General features: G+C 51.7%; 1 protein-coding gene across 7 annotated transcripts in view; it reads left to right on the top strand.

The window, feature by feature from the left end:
• Positions 1 to 20,434, top strand: part of FOXN3 (forkhead box N3) — a 360,054-nt gene that overhangs the window by 142,047 nt on the left and 197,573 nt on the right. For 6 of the 7 annotated variants that reach the window (XM_045822074.1, XM_045822068.1, XM_045822070.1 and 3 more), the window contains one exon: positions 8,546 to 9,102. In XM_045822074.1, coding sequence (XP_045678030.1) covers positions 8,560 to 9,102 — 543 coding nt within the window. In that variant the 5' untranslated portion in view covers positions 8,546 to 8,559. Of the gene's footprint in view, positions 1 to 4,910; positions 5,231 to 8,545; positions 9,103 to 20,434 lie in introns of those variants that run through there. The other variant, XM_045822069.1, reaches the window with a different exon arrangement.

The raw sequence follows: 20,434 nt of genomic DNA, 5'->3' as shown, positions 1-20,434 counted from the left end.
AAGAGGCTCTTAGTCTGCTCGGGATGAAGGAGTTACCTTTGACCATAAGCCCTCCCTCTCCTCTGATATTCAATCATTGGGCAAATCCTCTTGGTTCTTCTTTGGAAGGTTCTTGTGCATTCTCCAATTCAGCGGGTCTCAAAGTGTAGGCCCTGGAGCAGCAGAAGCAGCCACCACCTGGGAGCTTGTTAGACATGTGAATTCTCAGGTCCCAGCCCAGACCTACCGAGTCTGAAACTCTGGGGGCGGGGCCGGGCAAGCTGGGCTTGGACAACCCTACAGGAAATTCTGATGCACACTCCAGTCTCACTGGAGTGTGCAGAACCACCGCTCTCTAATGGACCCCCCTTTTATTATTAGACATTATAAATGTGATAGGTGCTCACTGGATAAAATTTGGAAAATACAGACAAGGATGAAAGAAGCAGACAAAAAAAAATTACCCCATAACTCTACCAGTTAGAGGGAACCACTACTTTAATATTTTAGCTTTTTTTTTCTCATTAAAAACACACATTAACCTTTATTCGCCCTGGCTGGTGTAGCTCAGTGGATTGAGCGCAGGCTGCGAACCGAAGTGTCCCAGGTTCGATTCCCAGTCAGGGTACATGCCTGGGTTGCAGGCCATGACCCCCAGCAACCCTACATTGATGTTTCTCTCTCTCTTTTCCCTCCCTAAAAATAAATAAAATAAAATCTTTTAATAAAAAAGAACATAGTGTCTCCAATAAAAAAAAGTAACCTTTATTCCCTTTTGTGTATGCATCACTGCAGTGTTTTTGGAGTGGTTCTGCCTGGTTTGGTCTTCTCTTTTCTCCTTTCCTCTTCCATCCTGGATTCATCCTGGAATTCATGTTCCCCGCTCCTTCCTCCCCACTCCCTTCTCCTCCAAATTGAGATATACTTACATGTGACACTGTGTAAACATATTGATTGGATACATTTATATTACAATGTGATTGCCACTGTAGCTTAGCTAACACCTTTATCATGTCACATAATTTTTTCCAGTCTTGGGAACAGCTGAGATCTGGTCATGTAGCAACTTTAACATTTATAATAGTTTTGCTCTCTGCAATCACTGTACTGTGTATTAGGTTTCCAGAACTTATTTGCTCGTTGCAAGCCATTCTTACTTTCAAGTGTTTCTGAGAGTGCAACTTCTTGGACTCAAAAATATTCAATGTTTCCTCTTGTCCTCCGAATGACTGCATATGAACTGCTCACCTTAGCATTCAAGGAGTTTGTGATATGGTATTTCCACTTTACCCACTAATATGCATGTTCCGTAAGAAAGGAAGAAAAAAAAAGCCTTGTATCTCAGGCACCTGACAGAGTTCCATGTAATTGGTAGGCACTCAGTGAATATTTGTTCAATGAACAAATGTATCTTCTAATACAATCAGGTCATATTTGATAAATCTGTTTGTGCCATTCATTTCTACTTCCTGGAACAGCAGTTTGTGCTATGTGGTGCTTTCTCAATGCACACGTCTGGGACCCACCCAGGGAGATTCTGGTGCCTTCGGTGCGGTGCCCTGGGTAGCCCTAATAGAGAAGCTCTGGTCTGTAATACCCCTTCCCCAATTCCATGAGTCAAACACCCACCCACCCACCTATATGAGATATTCCTCCTCCCAAAGTCATCTCCCTCCCCTCCCAGGTCCTGTTGTACTTGCCTCAGCTGTTAGCTTGTGGGCAGAGGGGAGGAGTCACCTGACTTGGGCTAAGCCAATCAGATGATTTCCCTGAGAATTTGAACTCTGTTATGGAAGACTGAGGCAATCTGACGGTGGTGGGTGCTAAAGTGAGAAGATCCTTAGGACTTGGTGCTGGCAGCCATGTGTGGCCCTAAGTGAGTAGAGGAAGCCAGCCTGCAGGGAGGAGTGTGGGAGAGCTATGCAGAGAGAAGTAGTTAAGAAAATGTGGGAAGAGAGAAAGAGAGGGATGGAAAGGAAAACTACCCGATGACTTCTCAGTTCTGCACAGCCCAGCTGAGCTGCCAGCCCTGGGCTGACCCTCGCTTCCTCTTATGTACCAGTTTGAAGGGTCCTGGACCAGAAGACTCTTTCTAGGCCTGTCTTAGCTTCCTCCTCAGGATGGAAAGTCCCTCAGGTCTTCCCACCTGCAGCCGGCACTCTCGCTGCGCATCTCCCCAGCCATTCCTGCCAGGAGCAGGATCACAGGGCTTTACACGGGCTGTTCCACAAATAATCACATCGGCCAAGTAATCAGCAATGGGGGAGGGGCTTTCGTGTTCGGGGCAGAGAAGAAGCACGTTGGAGAAGAAAGCGTGAAACGTCGAGGGGAGGGGCATTCCTCCCTGTAGAGGAAGGAGGAGCCTCAGGCCCCACACTGACTGCTGGAATAGGGTGCGCCTGCTCCCAGGCCCTCCGTGCTGTCCGTCCCAGGACCATACGGAGCTGCAGGCTCAACGGTTCCATATAGTTCTCAGTGAGGGAACCGGTGCTGGCCACGGTGACTGCTAGGATGCACGTACAATTCTGCTGTCAGATGTGTTTTCAAACAGTTCCACTTGCATCTTGGAGACTTCCCAGGACATAAGGCACAAGGGTAGTTTTTGAAAGTTCAAGAGGGGAATTAAGAGGGAGGTTGTTTCTAAGCGAGTTTGGTCCCTGTACCGTTTTGTCAGGTAGCATGTCCTAGAGCCGGGGCTCTATGGAATTACGAGGTGCCAAGGCCACACCAAGCCTTCCTTTGGCTTTCAGTAAGGGCCTGGATCCCCTGTTGCAGGCAGGCAGGCAGGCAGGCAGGCAGGCAGACCTGTGAGTTCTGCAGTCTGAATCAGGCAGGGCTGGTCCACCACTTCAGGCGATACCCTCCCACTCTTGTGATAACAGCAAGAGAGATTAAGATATATGCTTGAGAATGGAAGAGACCAAAACAGCAACAGCACGAAGAAGTCGAGCTACTAAAAGGCAGTTTACCTCACTGCACTCCACCCTCTGCCTATGGCTTCTCCTGGCCCAAGGCTTGCTCATCTTTACCTTTCTGTTCGCCTGGGGTGGCTGGTGCAGACACTGGAGGCTAAGAGTTTGCACAGAGAGTTTCTCAGAATGACATATTCCATGTGCAATAACCTTCAGGTCACATCCGCTCATTCTGAACTCTGAGTAAGAAGGAGAGTGCTGGGGTGAAAATAACCTGCTACCTCTGCTTAACGTAAAAGAGATTTCTAGCTCTGGTGTGAGTGTGGTTGGGGATTGGGAGGGCTGGTAACCGACTACTCCTCCTGGCCAGTGAGGGGTGGGGACAAAGGTCTCTCACCTTGGTTCCTTTGATGGGAGATTCAGCACTCTCAACTGATATGCAGATGAGGGGTGGGGACCTGCACTAGATGAGCTTCTGTCTGGGCTTTGTTGCCAGTTCTGACTTCAGAGATGACCTGGCGTGTTTCTCTTACCTCACACCTTTTCCTGGTGGCTTAGGGTAAGTCACAGCTAGTGCCCAGTCATGAATGGGGTGGGGCTGGGTGAACAGGGCTGCCCCTCAGCCTCTACCTCTGAATCATCTTCTGGCTGAGGTTTGCCATCCTGCTGGTAAGTAGCACAGCCTGCGCTGAGTCTTCTCGCTGAAGACTTGCCACCCACCATCTTGAAGCTTTGTGAAGCTTTAGAGAGTTTGGGGGTTCCTTAGTTTTTGAAATTAAGAATTTCAGACACCCAATGGGACTTTTCTTCCCCTTTGGCTAGGTTACAAAGTGCTGCAAGCCAGAGGGGTTTCTGATGGCAATCACCCCGGGCCTTCTTACTGTTTTTGTTTATTTATTTTTTTTCTGTAGTTTGCAAATAGCTCAAAATGGCCTTTCTACTGGCTCAGGTGGGTTCAGGTAGGGGTGGCAGGAGTGGCCTGGACTTCAGTAGAGGAACCTGCAGATTTGGGCACCTGGCAGAATTGTGCAATCGTATTTTTATTTGTGTCACCACCAGGGTGTCCTGTAGGACTCGCCTCCGCTCCGAAGGCTGCTGCTAGCTATGACTTTGGCAGTGGGTGGCCATTCTCTGGAGGAGCCTAAAGACTTGGAGCCGCGGCCACACCGTTTGCTGGGTGGCCGTGTGAAGGGCGGGTTCTTGAGAGCTTGCATATGAAGGAGATGAAGCTTGTTACCGCTCGAGGTTTAGAAGTGGGTCGGGGAGTTGGGGACCACGCTGTGGAGAGGCCCCCCCTGGCGTGGCCTCTAGCATGCGCCTTTTGCTCTGTAATCTGTAATGGCCACCCTCCGGCCCTCGGCAGACAGGCGCCGGCAGACGCCTGGGGGAGCGGCCACCTGGGCCGGAGGGTGCGGTGCCTTTGTGTCTTTTCTCCTGGGGCATAGGTGGGCGCCAGGGGAGCGCCGGTGCCGGCCCTGGGAGTCCCGCCAGGACGCCGTAGTTGGGGAAAAGTGGAATCTCGTCTCCCCCTTGCAAGCCTCGCCCGCATCCTAATTCCTTTTATTTTTACTTTCGAGCCATGTAAGGCATGCGGATGGGGTAGGAGCATTCTGGAGACACGTAGCCGGCGGCGCAAAGCCGGCCCGCTCGCGTGGCTGGAGCCTGGGGTAGGAACAGGCCTCCCACAGTCACGGACACACGGGGTCGCGGGGTTCCAGCCAGCCAGCCCGGTCCCGCGGTGCCCCAATCGATGCGGCCCAGCCCAGTCTCGCCCCAGCTGCGCCTTGGGAACGCCCAGGGGAGGGGCTGGTCGTGGAGTCGGGGGCACAGCACGGCCGGTCCTGGCGTGTCTGCACCCAGCGCCCCAGGCCGGCCCGGCCCACGTTTTCCCTCTCTCCGGCTCCCTCCGCCTTCTGCGCTCCGTCCCTCCCCTTCGCCCTCCTCCCTCCCTGCGCTTCCCCTCCTCCTGGCTGGTCATGTGTCGCCTTTTTTTGTTTGCAGTGGAAACAATTTCTCGCTGCTCTACGCACCCCGGCCCGACGCGCCGCGGCGGAGGCGAGCGGGAGGCGGGACGGGGCGGGGAGAGCGGCGGGGCCGGCGGGAGGACGCGCTGTGCGCCGGGCGGACGCCGCAGGTCCCATGCCGCGCCGCGACCCCCGTGCCCCTGCCGTCCGCGCCCGCGGCCGCCCCCCGCCGCCCGCCGCCCCGGACTTGCAGTGCCGCGCCCGCGCGTCCCTAGCCGGGCCACCAAGCGATGCCCGCTGGGCGCCCGCGAAAGTTTGTCTGTTCCCACTAAAGGGCAGCGGCGCCCCCGCGCCCCCGCGCCCCGCTCCAGCCAGGTGAGTTCGCTCCGCGCTCTCGCCGGCGCCCGGGCGGGATTGCGTGACCCGGGCCGCGGTCACTCGTCGGAGGAGGTCCTGGAGGCTCTCGGCAGACGAGAGACTCCACAGTTCCTGGGGGGGAGCGCGGGGCGGGGGCCTGGCCGGGCGGGGAGACGGGATCCCCGAGCGGGGAACTTGCTGGGTTGGAAGAGTTTCCTGCCCCGACGTGCGGGCTGTTTCCCGGTGCCTGGATTTCCAAAAAGACGCCCCAAAGGAACAGTGTTGGTATTGTCCTAGGAGGACGGGATCCCCGCCGTTCCGGGCCGAGGGAGAGGGTGCTGATCCAGGGGACACCCCAAGATGGGAAGCAGGATCCTAACAAAGATACCCTCCCCCCACAAATTGTGCAGGCTGGGCACCGACAGTGAGCGTCTCCCAAGACCCCCGCGGCCCGACCCCTCCTCATCCCGGACCTCTTTGAAGCCCTTCTTGGGTCCTGGAGAAGTTGGGGGACGGCGGGCTTTTATTGATGTGTTTTTAAGGCTCGCAGCAGTGCGGCCAATAAAAGGTTTATGACATCTGACCAGCAGTGAAGGTATGCGAGCTCCCAATTGCCCTGTATACGGGGAGAAGAGCAGTTTCCCTGTTGCTTGGCAACTCCGCTGATTGACGCGAGACGCAGCCAATTGCCGCTCCCGCAGGTCCCCTTGAAATGTTTTTGACAAGTACAGTAGACGCGAGTGGAGCGCGTGCGTGTAGGCGCGCGCGCGCCCGGAGGGTGGGGGTTCTCCACCCCCCTCAGCCCCCCACCCCCGCCCGACTGCCCTGCTAGCCTTGGGAAGGATTTTTCAACTTTTTAAAGTTCACATCGAACATCTGTTCAGAGCTGGGCCAGTAATATATTTGTCAGTTATTTGGAGACAATTCTGATAGCCGGCAAAAACCAGCCTTCCCGATGCCTATTCTCTGTTGAAAAGCAAAGGAGATAACCAGACACGTCATGCAAGAGAGAGAGAGAGAGAGAGTGAGCGAGCGAGCGAGTGTGTGGCGGGGGACCGCGAGCAACCAATAGCAGACCGAAAAGTTGTAAGGAGGTCACTAGTAAATAACTACTGGAGTGTCTGGTGGGGCGACCGTCCTCGAAGCCGATTGCAAATGTTTGCTTCACTGCAGACTCACATGATCCGGATTCTCCCCCCGCCCCCCCCAAAAAAAAATTTGGAGGAAAAGAGATTTTTTTTTTGGCGAATTATGTAGTTTGAGAATGATAATGGAAAACTCAGCTGTGGTTTCTGGGAACTGTTTTTTAAAATGGAACGGGAGTGATCAGCAGCTCTTGATCGGGTGGCTGTAAAATACGGCTTTTAGGGATGCCCTGCACGGTCGGACGGCCTGGGGGGACTGACCCCTGTCACCCTGTTTTCTTGACAGCGCCGTGTTTCTAATAAAACCGTATTGCTGCCAATGTTTGTTTAAGACAAAAGAAAACATGGAGAATAGTGTGTTAGTTCCTTTGGGAAGCTACTGACAAATAAGCAAACTAAAAAGAAAGAGAGCAGCATGTTGTCATAGCAACAGCGCAATTAAATTACTTTACTGTCAGCCATGATACAATTTCCCTGTTTGGAAGCTCAGGAGACATAAAACTTTCGTGCAGAGCTAAAGTTGACTTCGGTGTCTGGGTAGTTGTTCCCTTTTGTACTGTGCCGTGTGGATATTCCTGGTTATCAGAAAATTTGTGTGTGTGTTTTGTTTAAAATCGGGATCTGAGGAAACTTTGAGAGGAGCAAGCCTAGCTTTGATTTGTTGATAAAGAAGGTAAAAAGCCTTATCAGGCTGGTCTGTGTCAGACTCCCAAGCCTAAAGATACTGGCTTATTATTTCCAGTGTGTCATGACTCCCCAGGTTAGTTCATGGCAGAGAGAAACAGCCCCCATGGATGAACCCGAGGTTTGCAGACTGTCCGCGGCGTGGGTCTTTGATACCCATAGTTTCCTTTGTTTAGAATGGGGCGTCTCACAGCCGTTCCAGAGAGCCCCCCAAGCCTTCCGTTGGTGGGTTCTGTCTGACCCCCTTTTGGAAGCGGGAGGGTCTGGCAGTTCCGGAGCACCCTGGGTGGGCTGTATCGTGCCCCCACGGCTTTCTGGAATCCCTTTCTAGAGCTTCCCCAGCTGAAGTGGCAGTTGTTTTAGGTGTAGTGTTAGTGGACCTTTGGAGCCCTAGAATGATCATTTCTTTGCTTTTGATGTGTTTTTTTTTTCCTAGATAGATTGTTTGATCTTCTCACTTATGGGGGGGGGGAATAAAACAGACACACTTCTTAAGCCAAGAGCATAGGTTGAGGGCCACACACAGAGGCGTGGGAGACACCTCTTCATTACCTTCATTGCTCTTTCTGTCTTACCTGGAGTCCCAGGGGGTTGAGCAGCTTTGTATCTGCCCGGGTCATTCTGTCAAGGACCTGCTGTTTCCCCATTTTCTTCTCATCAGATATTTTACTCCCTGTTCTAGGTCATTGATAAAAATGGGGGAGGGTGACAGCAAAAGAGAATTCTGTAGCTGTTTTTGTTGGATTTGCTTCCCTTTGTTGAAGCTGCCCCTTTGCTCACCTGACTTTTCCTCCCAGCTCTAATTTCAGTTAATGGCTTGTCTTTCATATTCCCATTTATTTGTGTGGTGTCTGAAGTTGCTCACTTTTTTGTTCAGAGTGTAGTGTCGAAATAAAATGTACTTCTTCCTCCAGTTCAAATCCACAGAGCGGCAATGTAATTAAAGTTGCAGAGTGATGGATACTGTTTGTATAGAAACTCTGAAACAACTGGTCTTAAACTTACAGGTGTTTTTGTGAGAACAGTAAACAGTGAGACCTATCAGCCGAAGAGACGGGGTTTATGCACTATACGTAGTGTTTATCATGAGGCTTGAAATATTTTTACCTGTGTATGTATTCATATGTAATAGATGAAGTGAAGCAGCAAGAAAGCACGGATTTTCCCAGGGTCACGGTGAGAGGGTGCGTAGACCCAGGGAGACGGCATTGTGGAATTTCCCATGCTTTCTATGATGCATTTGCATGTTAAAGATGCGGCGGATCCCTCCAGTCTTGCCGTGTTGACCGGGGCAGGTCACGGTGCTGCACGCATGGTGGACTGATTTACTTACAGTGCGTCTCTGTGGTAGAATTGTGGGTTTGCGTGACGCAGTGTCGGAGCCTTGAGGTGTGTTCCAGGGGGGGTGGGGGTGGCGGGGAGACAGAAGAACTAGGAGGAGAGCACAGCTGCTTTCTGGTTTGGGTTTCACTAACTTCTCTTTTCTGTGTCCTGCGTTTACCAGGAGCCTTCACGTAAATGGGTCCAGTCATGCCTCCCAGTAAGAAGCCAGAAAGCTCAGGAATTAGTGTCTCCAGTGGGCTGAGTCAGTGTTACCGGGGCAGCAGTTTCTCCAAGGCCCTCCAGGAAGACGATGACCTCGACTTTTCTCTGCCCGACATCAGACTAGAAGAAGGGGCCATGGAGGACGAAGAGCTGACCAACCTGAACTGGCTGCACGAGAGCAAGAACTTGCTGAAGAGCTTTGGGGAGTCGGTCCTCAGGAGCGTCAGCCCCGTTCAGGATCTGGACGACGACACGCCCCCATCCCCCGCCCACTCTGACATGCCCTACGATGCCAGGCAGAACCCCAACTGCAAACCCCCCTACTCCTTCAGCTGCCTCATATTTATGGCCATCGAGGACTCCCCGACCAAGCGCCTGCCGGTCAAGGAAATCTACAACTGGATCTTGGAACATTTCCCGTATTTTGCAAACGCACCTACTGGGTGGAAAAACTCAGTGAGACACAATTTGTCGTTGAATAAGTGTTTTAAGAAAGTGGACAAAGAGAGGAGTCAGGTAAGCCTCTGTGTCTGGAATTCAAGGGTTTCCTTTCTCTTTTTAAAGTTCTTAATCTGCGTCCATTAAAAAGAAAATTGGTGTGGAATGTAAAGTCACCCCCCACCCCGAAGTAGCCATTATAAATGGATACGTGTATTTCATTCATTTAGATCGTTGCAGACTTCCTTTTCCTTGAACATATTAACTGAGCACTGTGGTCGGCGTTTGTGCCGGACCACACAAGAGGCTTTCCCACTGCGGCATCTGAATATAATCCCAAGAGGGCGGTTGGTGCACTCTCGATCGGTTCTTGTGTCAGCGTGGATGGGTCAGTTTGGGTTTAGAGCACCAAGAGCCACTAGCCGCGAGGTGTATCCTGGGATTAATGGACAGTAGTGGGCATCGGGAGGTGACTGGGGCATGCTTACGAGCTCCAAGACTAAACACAGATGGACGTGAATTGCCCAGGTGACTCTTGAAATCAGATGTCTACCTAAGTGTTTGGCAACTTTGGAACTCCCTGAATATCAAAAAATTAGCTCAGGGTAACATTCCCACTAGAGAGTGACTTGAAAAAAAAAAGGTTGATTTTTTAATTTTAAAGCCTTAGCTTGAGCTTGATGGTCCACTAAGAGAGACAGTTTTGATAATCGGCTCTGCCTTTCTTAGGATAAAATAGGTACGACAGAAATTGGGTCAACCGTTAAGAGCTGGAAAATAAAACCGATCTAACTTGGAGTTCCGTAAGGTGGCGTGGCCACAGCTAAAATGAATCGCCAGAAAACATCTCTCAGCGCACGTCCTGTTGTGTGACCCTGCGTTCCAGCTTTGTTTTTCGCTCATAATGCTGATGGTCTCCTTTCCCCCTTTTTGAAGTTCAGGTTCGGGCTCAGGATCGCCATTGTGTGGCGTCAGCAGCTGTGCAGGGTTGGGGCCTTTACTTTCTTTCCAGAAACATGTTTCTGTTTCCATCAGAATCTTGAGCCTGAGAAAATTCTGCTTGGGCACGGAAGAATACGAGTAGGGACGTGGTGGGGCCATTTTTCTCCTTGAACGTGCGCAGCTGGACGACACGTTCGTCTGCAGATGCCCCTGACCTAGAGTTTATGTTCGAGATGGGGGGTGGGCACCGTGCAGGGTTGGAGGAAGGGCGGTGCTGGGGGAAGGCAGATGTGGACACCAAGGAGCTCGTGCCTTTGGTCACTGGTGCCGGCGGTGCCTTGATCCGGTGTTGCCGCGTGAACAGTCGTGTTCTGGGCCCCTCTTCCACCAGACCCTCCCATCTCCGTAACTGTGGCAACCTCGGGGTGCTGCTCTTGTCCCCGGGTGTCCGCCTCTCTTCCTCCTCCCCGCCACGTCTCAGAATGGGCATTTGGAGACCAACCTCCGGACTTGGCTCCGTGGAGGGTTTTAAGATCAGCCATTGAACGGAGAATATTCGCTGCTTTCCTGTGAGGAGCCAAGTCTGTGTTAGTAAAGGCTCCCGTTCAGGTGGGTCCCGGTGGTGAGAAGGGACAGGTCTCAGAGAGCAGTTTCAGATTCGACTGTGGCGTGGAAAGCGGTGTCCGGGTCCCCCGAAGCCGCATGTCACACGGGTAAGGCGAGACCACGGGACTTCGGTTTGGTGAGAACTGATTGTACCAGTCACCCCGCGCCCGTGTCTCCGTGTTTGCAGTCGCGCCGGTGCCGGTGCGCATAAAAATAGCTCAGCAAACGCACCGCCTGAAGTATGTGGACGAGCAACTCCGGCCTGCGCACGGAGCCCGGGAGGGCCGTGCGCCTGCCGCGGGTGTGGCGTGCGGGTGCGGGGTCGCCTGTCTGGGGCAGCCCTTTCCTCCCCGATGCACCTCCCCCCGCCCCCAGTCACACATTTCCAGGGGTGACAGTTGTCACTCTGAATACATGCAGATATCACCTGTTGAGGGGGGACAGTTTTAAGGACTGAAGATTGTGAGTCTTAGGAAACGCTGAGTTCTGCCATCCTTCCCCCGGCTGACCTGTGTTGACATGTTCCTGATCCGGTGCCGGCGAGTCCTGTGGTTGAGAGGCAGGGTGCCCAAGCCCTGGGAACATCCCAGGGTTTGTCCTGCAGTGTGTGAGAGCAGAGCAGGGAATGTATGTTTTCCTTCCCCTTTTCTCCTCTTCCCTTGGGTTGCCCTGGGGCGAGCTGCCAGCTGCGCTGAGACGCCTAGACCCTCAGGGACTTCCAGGACGCTTGGGGTTTGCTCCAGGCTAGCTGAGCAAAGAGGAAGGCATTTCCCCTGACACTTTCCTCAGTGAAACCTCCTTTGGCCCCTCAGGTAGCTTGTTTCTTTTTTTTTTTCTGGGAGATTGTGCTTGGTGGCTTGGCCGCAGCGCAGTGACAGGGACTGAGTGTACCCCAATGTTGGTGGGAAAGAGGGGAGCTGAAGAAGGGCGTGGAGGCCTTGCACATTGTATTCACAGAGTTACCCACTCCTTTCCTTGGAGAAGTATGGAACACAGTGTCAAAGCCGCTGTCACTGTGAGAACGTGGAATGTCACGTGATCCTTGTCCCTGAGGGGTGGGAACGGGCAGGAATGTCCGAGGCCGAGTGCATCAGAGCCGTCCGTGCCCCTCACACATACGGACCGAGTCTCGGCCCCTCCCTGGAGATTCCAATCGGTGGGTTGGAGGCGGGTTGGGGAACATCCGGTGTCACGACCGGCTGCTTTCCTAGGTGTGTCTGGCCTGCAGCCAGAATTGAGAATCCCCCAGCTAGATGCTTCTGGGTCCTTTCCAGGGCCGAGATTCCATCAGGAACATATTGTCATGAATGAGTAAGTCAGGGGAAAATAGATGGTTTTGCTTCTGTTTAATCTCGCTGTCTCTCCCTCCTTTTTGGTTTTATCTCTGGAAGGAATTGAAAAGATAAGCGGTTTACTTTTTTAGTCGTGAACTATTTAAACGGGCCCAGGGAGGGAGTAGTGTGATAAATCTGTATGCCCATCACCTCCGATGCTCGCACCCAGATTCCGCAGTTAACAAGGGCTTCCCTCCCTTCCCTCGTTCATGTTCGTTTTGCTGGGCGTTAAGTATTCCGAGGCAACTCCCAGACCGTACGTCACTGCAGCCCAGTATATTACAGTGTGTGTGTGTGAGAACCATCGACAGTTTCTTATACCCCCACAATGCCGGTATCCCCCGTTAACCAAATGCACAGCTCTCCGGCATTACCTAATGCCAGGGCCACATTCAGCTCCCCCGATGGTTTATGAAATGCTTGTTCGAATGAGGACCCAAACTCGGTGTCTGTGTTGCGCTGGGCACTCACGGTTCTTCATGGGCAGCAGCCCTGCTCCAAGCCCCTTCCGCGCCCCCGTCCTTCGGGCTGTGGACTCCCCGGGCCTGTCTGTGTCCTGTCTGCTCCGTGGAGATTTCCCCGAGCTTGTTCCTCCATGCTCTGTATGTTCTGTGATGTGGAGGCCAGTGCTAAAGGCCAGATCGCGTCCTGGCTCGGTTCCCCTCGAGGATGCCTTGTGGGTGGCACGGTGTGTGCTCCCGCCAGGAAGCCTGGCTGCCCCTTCCTTGGGAAGGCTGAGCTCGCCCTCTGGGTTCACGTGGGGTCGGCTGCTCCGACCTCTGCGAAGTTCCCTGGCAGTCTTCCCTCTTAGGGTTTCATCTATTGAGTACCTCTGCCCGAATCAATCAAGATAGAGTTTCAAAGTCGGGGATTAAGTTTTATGCCTCCTAAATACAGACCTTAGTTAAGACTATAAGATTAGCAAGTACTAACCTCTCTTGAATACTTGCAAATGAGAAGGAAAGGGCAGTTATTTTTTTTTTATTGACTGGATAATAATGGTTCAGGTATGTGTGTTTCTATTTCTGTGCTTTTTTCCCAACTTCCCCTCTTGCCACTTGAACAAAAAAAAATGTCCTAAGAGGGTTTAGAATGGAAACGCCATACAACAGTATGTTTTGTATGTCTAGAACTGGGTGCTTAAAATATAATTTTGGTTGGAAAAAGACTGGATTGGAAGCCAGGGTACCAGCTTCTATTTTGGGTGCTGATGGTATGTCTCTTGGGCCTCAGTTTCCTCATATAGAGAAGCAGGAGTTTGTGGTCACTTGGCTCTTGTTCTTCCTCCTCCTCCTCCTTTTAAAGATTTTATTTGTTTTCAGAGAGAGCGGAAGGGAGTGGGAAGAGAGAGAGAGAGAAACATTGATGATGTCCAAGAGATGTCTCGATCAGGGATACATTGATTGGTAGCCTCTTACACGCCCCCAACCAGGGAGCTGGCCCGCAACCCAGGCATGTGCCCGGACTGGGAATCGAACCAGTGAGCTTTCAGTTCACAGGCCAGTGCTCAGTCCACTGAGCCACACCAGCCAGGGATCTTGGGGCTTCTTAATGTGGGTCTGTGGGTGTCGAGGCCCTGCAGACAGCCTGAAATTACTGACCGTGTGTCATGTGACTATGCATATTGCCTTTTCCTAGAGGCTTCCAGATTTTGTTGATGTACTTCTGTTTATTTTGTTTATTTTGCTTATTTAATAGACCTTCTAACTCAGGAAAGGGAAAGAACCACTGGCATTTTATAACAATAGTCGCCTCTCCCCTTTCTTCCTTACTATAACCCTATGAGGTAATCCCATTTTCCTTCTTAAAATACACGATGAGTTAAGCTTAGAGTGGTTGAGCCACTTGTTGGAGGGCACGCAGCTAGTATGCAGCAGAACAGGAATGCGCCCTAGGTCCCTCCAGTTCTGGAGGGTATGCATGTGCTTAAATGAATCCTGGAGCCTGGCCACACCTTCTTCGTACAGAGGCTCTTGTAGATGGTCCCCATGGGCTTCCTCAGGATGCTCTATAAACGGGAGTCATGGGGGACTGAAATAACCCGACTAAACCCAGAATTCACTCTGGGGTGCAGGGCAGAGAAAGGTGAACAGAGAGCATGTTTTTGTGATGCGGTGATTGGGCCGAATTCTGTCTTAGTCAGCAAATGGAAGGGAAGATGTCACACTTCCTTGCGCAGAGCTTATGATCGCTGCCTTCTCTGCTTGCTATTTCCAGGCTCTGGCCCAGGCCCCCTGCCTCCCGGGCCGTCTCCCCTGCGATCCGGCCCAAGTTCACAGCTCCTTCTCCCTGCGCAGACACTGTCTGTACAAGTCCCTGCTCCGGCTCCCAGCCCCCGGATGTTCATTTTTCCCGTGGATGAGATTCCTTTCCCAAGGCTGTTTAGAAAAGGAGGCAGCACCCTTTTACACGGCAGCACCCTCATGTGCCCAGTGGGCTCTGGTTTTTTCCTCTTGGTGGTGTAAACCCAGAACAAGGGTGTTGCCTTTTCCCGTGACACTAGTAACATACTGGTTTAATTGATGATTGTTTTAGGAAGGAGAGATGGCTGGGGTTTTGGTTTTTTTTTTGAGAGGTGGATAACTCATGCCCTTTGAAACATGGCACAATCTGGTCTTGGCGGGTAAGTTCCTAAAAATCAGGGTGATGTTGGATGGTGGGGCATGCAGAAACATGGTGAGGTGTGTAGGAGCAGGCTCCGGGGCACGTGCCGACCCCACTTCCTCCCTCGGCTGGTTTCTTCTGGGCCCCAGGGCCTCACTGGTGTAGCTGTCCAGTAACTTCCGGAAGCGGTGCATTCTCTTTGGGAGGGCTTTGTGGTACCTGGGTGAGTCTTTGAGATGCTCCTTCATTGATGTACTGCCTGGATGTCTGGCCAGCGAGACATTGTTCTCAGAGCCTCTCCCCTGTTGAGCTGAAGAGGCTTTGGGATTTCCCTTTGAAATCACTTTAGCTGCAGGATAATTCTCTGCAGTAAATAACATAGGAAGTCGGCACACTGACCTCCTATTTGAAAGTCATGGGCTTTGCTTCTTTCACAAATAGTGATGGGTCATTTGGATTATTCCATACTCTCCTATGGAGCCCGTGGCCACCTTAATGCTCCTCTCAAGCTTTGGCAAGATGATGGCAGGTTTTAGATTTCATAGGAAATTCCACTGCCTTCCCAATGGACCTTTTTTTGGTTTTTGTTTTTTGTTTGCACCTGACACAGAAGATTGGTATATATTTTAAAGAGGCTAATGTAATGTTTTGATGATACTGTGTTTATTAGGCAGGTCTTCTCAAAGATTTTGGTTTCATGCCCCTTTAAATTGTTTTATTGTTGTCATTTTTAACTTTCTTGCTGCTTGTCTCAATGAAGTCATCTAACAGCCTGTAAGGATTTATCCCTTTGCTACCTTTGCACACCAGTCTGAGGTTTTCTGACTGCAGAGGTTTACTTGGGTTGCTTCGGTGGAATGCCTCCCCATTAGAAGGACTATATTTCTGGACCCCCTTGCTTCTAATTTCGGGGACTTCAAGCACCCTCTGCATGTTAGAATTATTTGGTGATGTTAAAGGTGAAAAGAAAAAGTGAGATTTGGTTCTTGCCTTTTAGGAGCTTACGTTCCAGGGAAACAGGAGGCATACATAGCACACAATAAAAAAGAGTAAAACTGCCCCCAGCGCAGGAAGCTCTGAGGTCTGAGCGGTGTGAGGTTCGCCGGGAAGTTTCCCTTCCCCACAGAGGGCCATTTGGAGCTGAGCTAAAAGAGAGCAACGAGCAAGTTTTGAATATTCCTTTTGGGGGAGCACTTGAATAAATTGTCAACGTAGCACTCTTCCGCCGAGGGAATGAACCTGAGAATGCCAAGAGTGGGTTAGTGAGGATGAGTCTGGCTGTTCGCTGTAGAACGGCCACGTTACTAGTGAGTTAAACGCAGAAGTGCATTGCTCTGTCACACAAAGTTCGTCCTGAGGAACTGGACGCAGACCCACCGCGGTCCATCCGTCTTTCTGCCCCACCCGATCGCAGTGTCTTGCTGGCTTCCATCCTCGGGCCTTCCCGTGGTGGGAGAGGGCAGGGGCTAGCTTGTTTCCATTTTAGGAAGCCAGAAGAGGAATGCACAGAAAGACAAAAAGAGGGTTTAGTGTGTTACCAATTTTAAGGTGCTTTTCCAGAAACCCCACACTCTGTTCTCATCTCATTGGCTAGAGCCTGGCCCCATGATCCCTCTTAGCTGCAAGGAAGTCTGGGAAATGTGTTTTAACTGGGCTTATTGCAATTTCAGATGAAATGTTGGTTCTGTTACTGAGCAAGCGTGGGATTTTCTGCAAGAGAGTTCTAGATGTTAGGAGATGGTGTCCTGGGCCCAGAGGTGTGTTGGCACATTATCAGAGAAAAGGGAAGCAGATGGGTGGTCCTGGAGGTTATGTAAATAGGAAGTATGAGGAAGTATGTAACTGTAAGTATGTGTTGGTGGGCAGGGGGAGCTCAGATAAGAAGGGGAAAACTTTAAATTGCTGTAGTAACCTAACTAAAGCAGAGATGCAGACCCATTCCTTAAAAGCATTTCAGTTAGCCAAGGTTTTGCTTCAAGATATTTTGGTTAAATTGCGCTTAATATCTTCCGAAACACTAGCCTGATAGCGATGATGATGATGATGATGATGCGTTCTGTGCCAAGTACGATAAGAGGAAAAGCAAGGAAATGTGAGGTGGAAGATGGAGAGCAGTGTCAAGTTGTTCTTTTAATGATAGCCCGGTGGGTTGCTGTACGAGGTTACGCAGGTCCAAGAACAGAACGAAGTCCTTGGAGTGTGCGCGCGTGTGCGGCGCAGGTGCGTGCGTGCTTGAGTGCATTTGCGTGTGAACCCAGCCAGAGACCCGTGAACACAGGCAGAGTGACCGTGCTGCTTCTCTGGGGCGAGGGGGCTCTGCACTTCCCCCCCTTCTCTTCCTTATCTCCCCGCAGGCTGTGTGGGGCTCCCCTCTGGGCCTGGCGGGGTCCACCTCAGCGGTGCCTTCCATTTATTGGAGCGCTGTGAAGGGCCTCACAGAAGGCCGTGCCCGTCCTCCCCAGGGACGGGACCGATAAGTGACTTAACTAATGTTGTTAGACAGAAAGCAGTCAGCTAGCAGGACGCTGGCAACACTGTGTTTTCAGAAGGAAAGGCCGAGTGAGTCACGTGAGTGCTGGCTGCAGTCATGGAGTCGGCGCGGAGGGGGGGAAATCCAGAGTCTGTTGGAATCAGCACAGGCATTGTGGCCTAGAGCTGGGGTGCAGAGTCACACCGAGTACCTCACGGAATGCCGAGTTCCTTCCAGAATCTTCCGTAGCTGCAGTTATGTAAAGTAAGAACCTCTGTTCATAGCCGTGATTCTGAGACCCCGCAGAGGCCTTAGTTGGCAAAGTACAAATTCGACTCTGCACTTGAGAGCAAAGTAGCTTCAGTCATTTCAGAAGGATTTTCAGTGGTGCTTCCTTCAGGCCATACATATTTGTGGAAGGCCCGGGCACGGTTCTGCATGCTGGGGATGCGGGTCTGACCGGGGACAGTTCCCTGGCTGTCCTCCTAGACTGTCCTTGGGGCAGGGAGTAGGTGAGGGGGAGGCACGTGTAGAGCTGTAGGTTCCTATGTGGACAGGCAGGTGATGTAGCAGATGGTGATGCACGAATGAAGAAGATGAAACAAGGTGATGTACTGGAGACGGGTGGGGAGGGAGGTGGCAGTTTCCCAGAGAAGGGCACACTGGCTGTGCCTTGGCCAGAGGGATGCAGCCATGCAAAGGCCTTCGTCAGAGAGAACAGCAAGCGCAAGGCCCTGAGGCGGCAGTAGCTTGAAGTGTTCAAGGCCCAGGACGGAGGCCTGTAGGAAGTGTGTACTAAAGGGAGGAGAATGAGATGTTTAAGGGAACCTCAGGGGAAAACTTCTGTTTGGGGGTGCAGGTTAGAAACGTCGGAAATGACGCTGACTTAGACGAGGATTGGAGTTTGCCAACGAAGGTGTGTGGGCACATGTGGACTGGGAAGGGGGAGGGAGGGGAGGCCAAAGATTTGAGGTGGCTCTTTAACGTGTACGCGGAGCGATCAGGTTAGAAGCGCGGTGTGTGAGTTTCAAGCACAGCAGGGAGTCGGAGCAGAGGTATAAATCTGGGACGCATTAGCGCTCCGTTGGTGAAAACCAAAGAGGATTTCTGGATTATGTCTCCATCAGGAAGGAAGAGAAATCAAATGTCTGTTTCAGTTCTTATAGGAAATCATATCTCCAGTAGAGTTGACTGGAGGATTTGTTTGGGAGTATGTCCAGCACGGCAAATAAAAACAGAAGAGGTTCATGTTTGGAGGAAGACATTCAGAATCATTTCAAAAATAACCCACCTGTAGTTTTTTATAGCGACTCCCTGTAGTTCTGCAGGCAGAAGGGAACAAACCTGTGCCTTTGGTAATGAGGGCGGAACTTCTCAACGTGCTCGGGGCCAGTGGCATCTCTGATATGATGAGAGAAATGCACTCCAGTAAACATCCCATTTAGCAAAGTCCTCTAACCCATGACTTCTGCGAGCTCCCTGCCACCTGGTCCCTGGCTGCAGAGAGGAATTTTTCTTGTATATGCGTCTCCATAGCAACGAGTTTGCAGTTGATATGGAAAGTAAGCAGTTGCCTTAGCAACAGAGTTGCTGATGTGGTGGCTCCCCTGCTTTCAGGGAATGGATAAGCTGACCAAACTGGATTAGATGCACCGGGCAGGGCTCTGTTAAAGCAGAGTTGTACACGCTGGCCGTGCCAGGGTAAAATCAGCCCGCTTTAAGAGAGATAGCTGCCCCTCCTTTTTCCAGAAGTAAGGGCTTACAGAGGTAATAAATCAGACCCAAGTAGCTGCTATCAGTTGAAATAGATTAGAAGAGGAATCTCCTGGTGGAGTTTATTTAGTTGCTTCAAAGGAGAGTGTTGTGGTCAGGACACACTTGGTTTCAAGGAAAAGAAAGCCCCCCGAGGGGGCATAAGGAGAAGAGTGCTCGTCCCAGGCACGTAATAATCAGTCCCGCAGAGCAGTGGTGCGGAGGGACACAGCCTGGCCTCCGGTCCACAGTGACTGGAACTTCTCCCCGAGTCCCTCTGCAGCCACATGGATGCTCGTCCCCGCCTTTCTCTGGGGATCCGGTCCAGCGTCCTCTTCGCAGCCTGGCCTCCTCTGTGTGGCTCTCGATTTCTGCCTTCTCATACCCTTGGCTTGCTGTGGAGGGGTGTTGGTGCCAGCCCTGCAACGCGATGGCTCCGGTGCCCAGTGACACTGGCCTCACCATCTGTCGTCGTTCCAGAGGCACCGGCTGGTTCTTCCTGGGTTAGATGTCCGGCTCTGGCCAACACAGGGGCAGGGTCCCCGGCACGAGGATAGCTCCCAGGACCGTCCCTTCACTGGGGATGGGGCTTGGCCTTGGCCTTGAAACATGCCCGCACTAAAATGTTTCCTGGAAAGCCTTTGGTCTTTCAGACACACTTCCGTAATGAACATAGAAGTAATGTGGAACTTCTGAGTGTTTTGTGCTTTCCTGTTTCCTCTCGTGTCCGCTCAGGGCAGGTCTCACAGGTGACAGGGATGAGCACCCCAGAGAACCCTGGGACTTTTCCCGAGCCTCTGTCCTGGTGCTTCTGGTCCTCTGTGATGACCTCATCTTTCCTGCAATTCATTTCCATAGATTTGGGGCTGGTGGTTCCCAAACTAGCAAGGCCTTTCTTCGGTGGCTACTTCTTCCTGCTAGCTGCCCTCAAATTGCCGGTAATCACAGGTTTGAGTGATGACCAGAGCTTATGAACTGTAGCCCCGTTTTAGACAGGGATAAATGTTGGCCATCAACACAAGTTGTCCTGGTTTTCTAGATCAAGAGACTGGGTAATGGTTCTTTGTTAACCACGGTGGACTGGTCCAAGCCATTGCTTTGAGGTTTCCAACATGGGGGAAAATGCAGTCATTTTATGCTGGGAACTGGAGCTATAAAGAGAGCACAGAAGTCTGGTGGAGTAGTCTAGGCACAGATAAAAAGAGACCAGGAAGCTTAAAAGTGCCATTTGCCAATTGTCAGGGGACTGGTCCATGGCCAGATTACATGGTTTGAGACTCCAAAGGAGAAAATGCCTGCTGATGGTGAGCAGAGTCAAACTGGGGCCCCTGGGGAGGAGGCAGAATTTCGCGGGTGGGGGGGGGGAAATCCTTCGGGATGGCCAGGAAGGGGGCTGGAGACGGGAGAGAGGAGGTCACCTGAGTCATTGGGGTTACCTTGGATGTGGAGGTGGGGGTGTATAAGGGGGAAGACTGAGTGTGAAAATGGGAACTGACATTTTCTCGGGGCTTGCTGGGGGCTGTTTCAAATTGCTGGAGGGATTTGCATCCGTGATCTTACCGCTTCCAACAACCGTGAAGCCGATAGTATGTCCCTTTGGCAGGGGAGGAAACTGAGGCTCAGAGAAATTCGCCCACTTGCCCAGGTGACCCAGCCAGCTGTTGAATCCAGATCTGAGACTTCGGTGTTTTTTGTTTACTCA

This window comes from Phyllostomus hastatus, unplaced genomic scaffold (assembly GCF_019186645.2).
Source record: "Phyllostomus hastatus isolate PE091 unplaced genomic scaffold, TTU_PhHast_1.1 phas_scaffold_501, whole genome shotgun sequence".
Lineage (NCBI taxonomy): Eukaryota > Metazoa > Chordata > Mammalia > Chiroptera > Phyllostomidae > Phyllostomus > Phyllostomus hastatus.
This window is presented reverse-complemented; position numbering and strand designations above follow the sequence as displayed.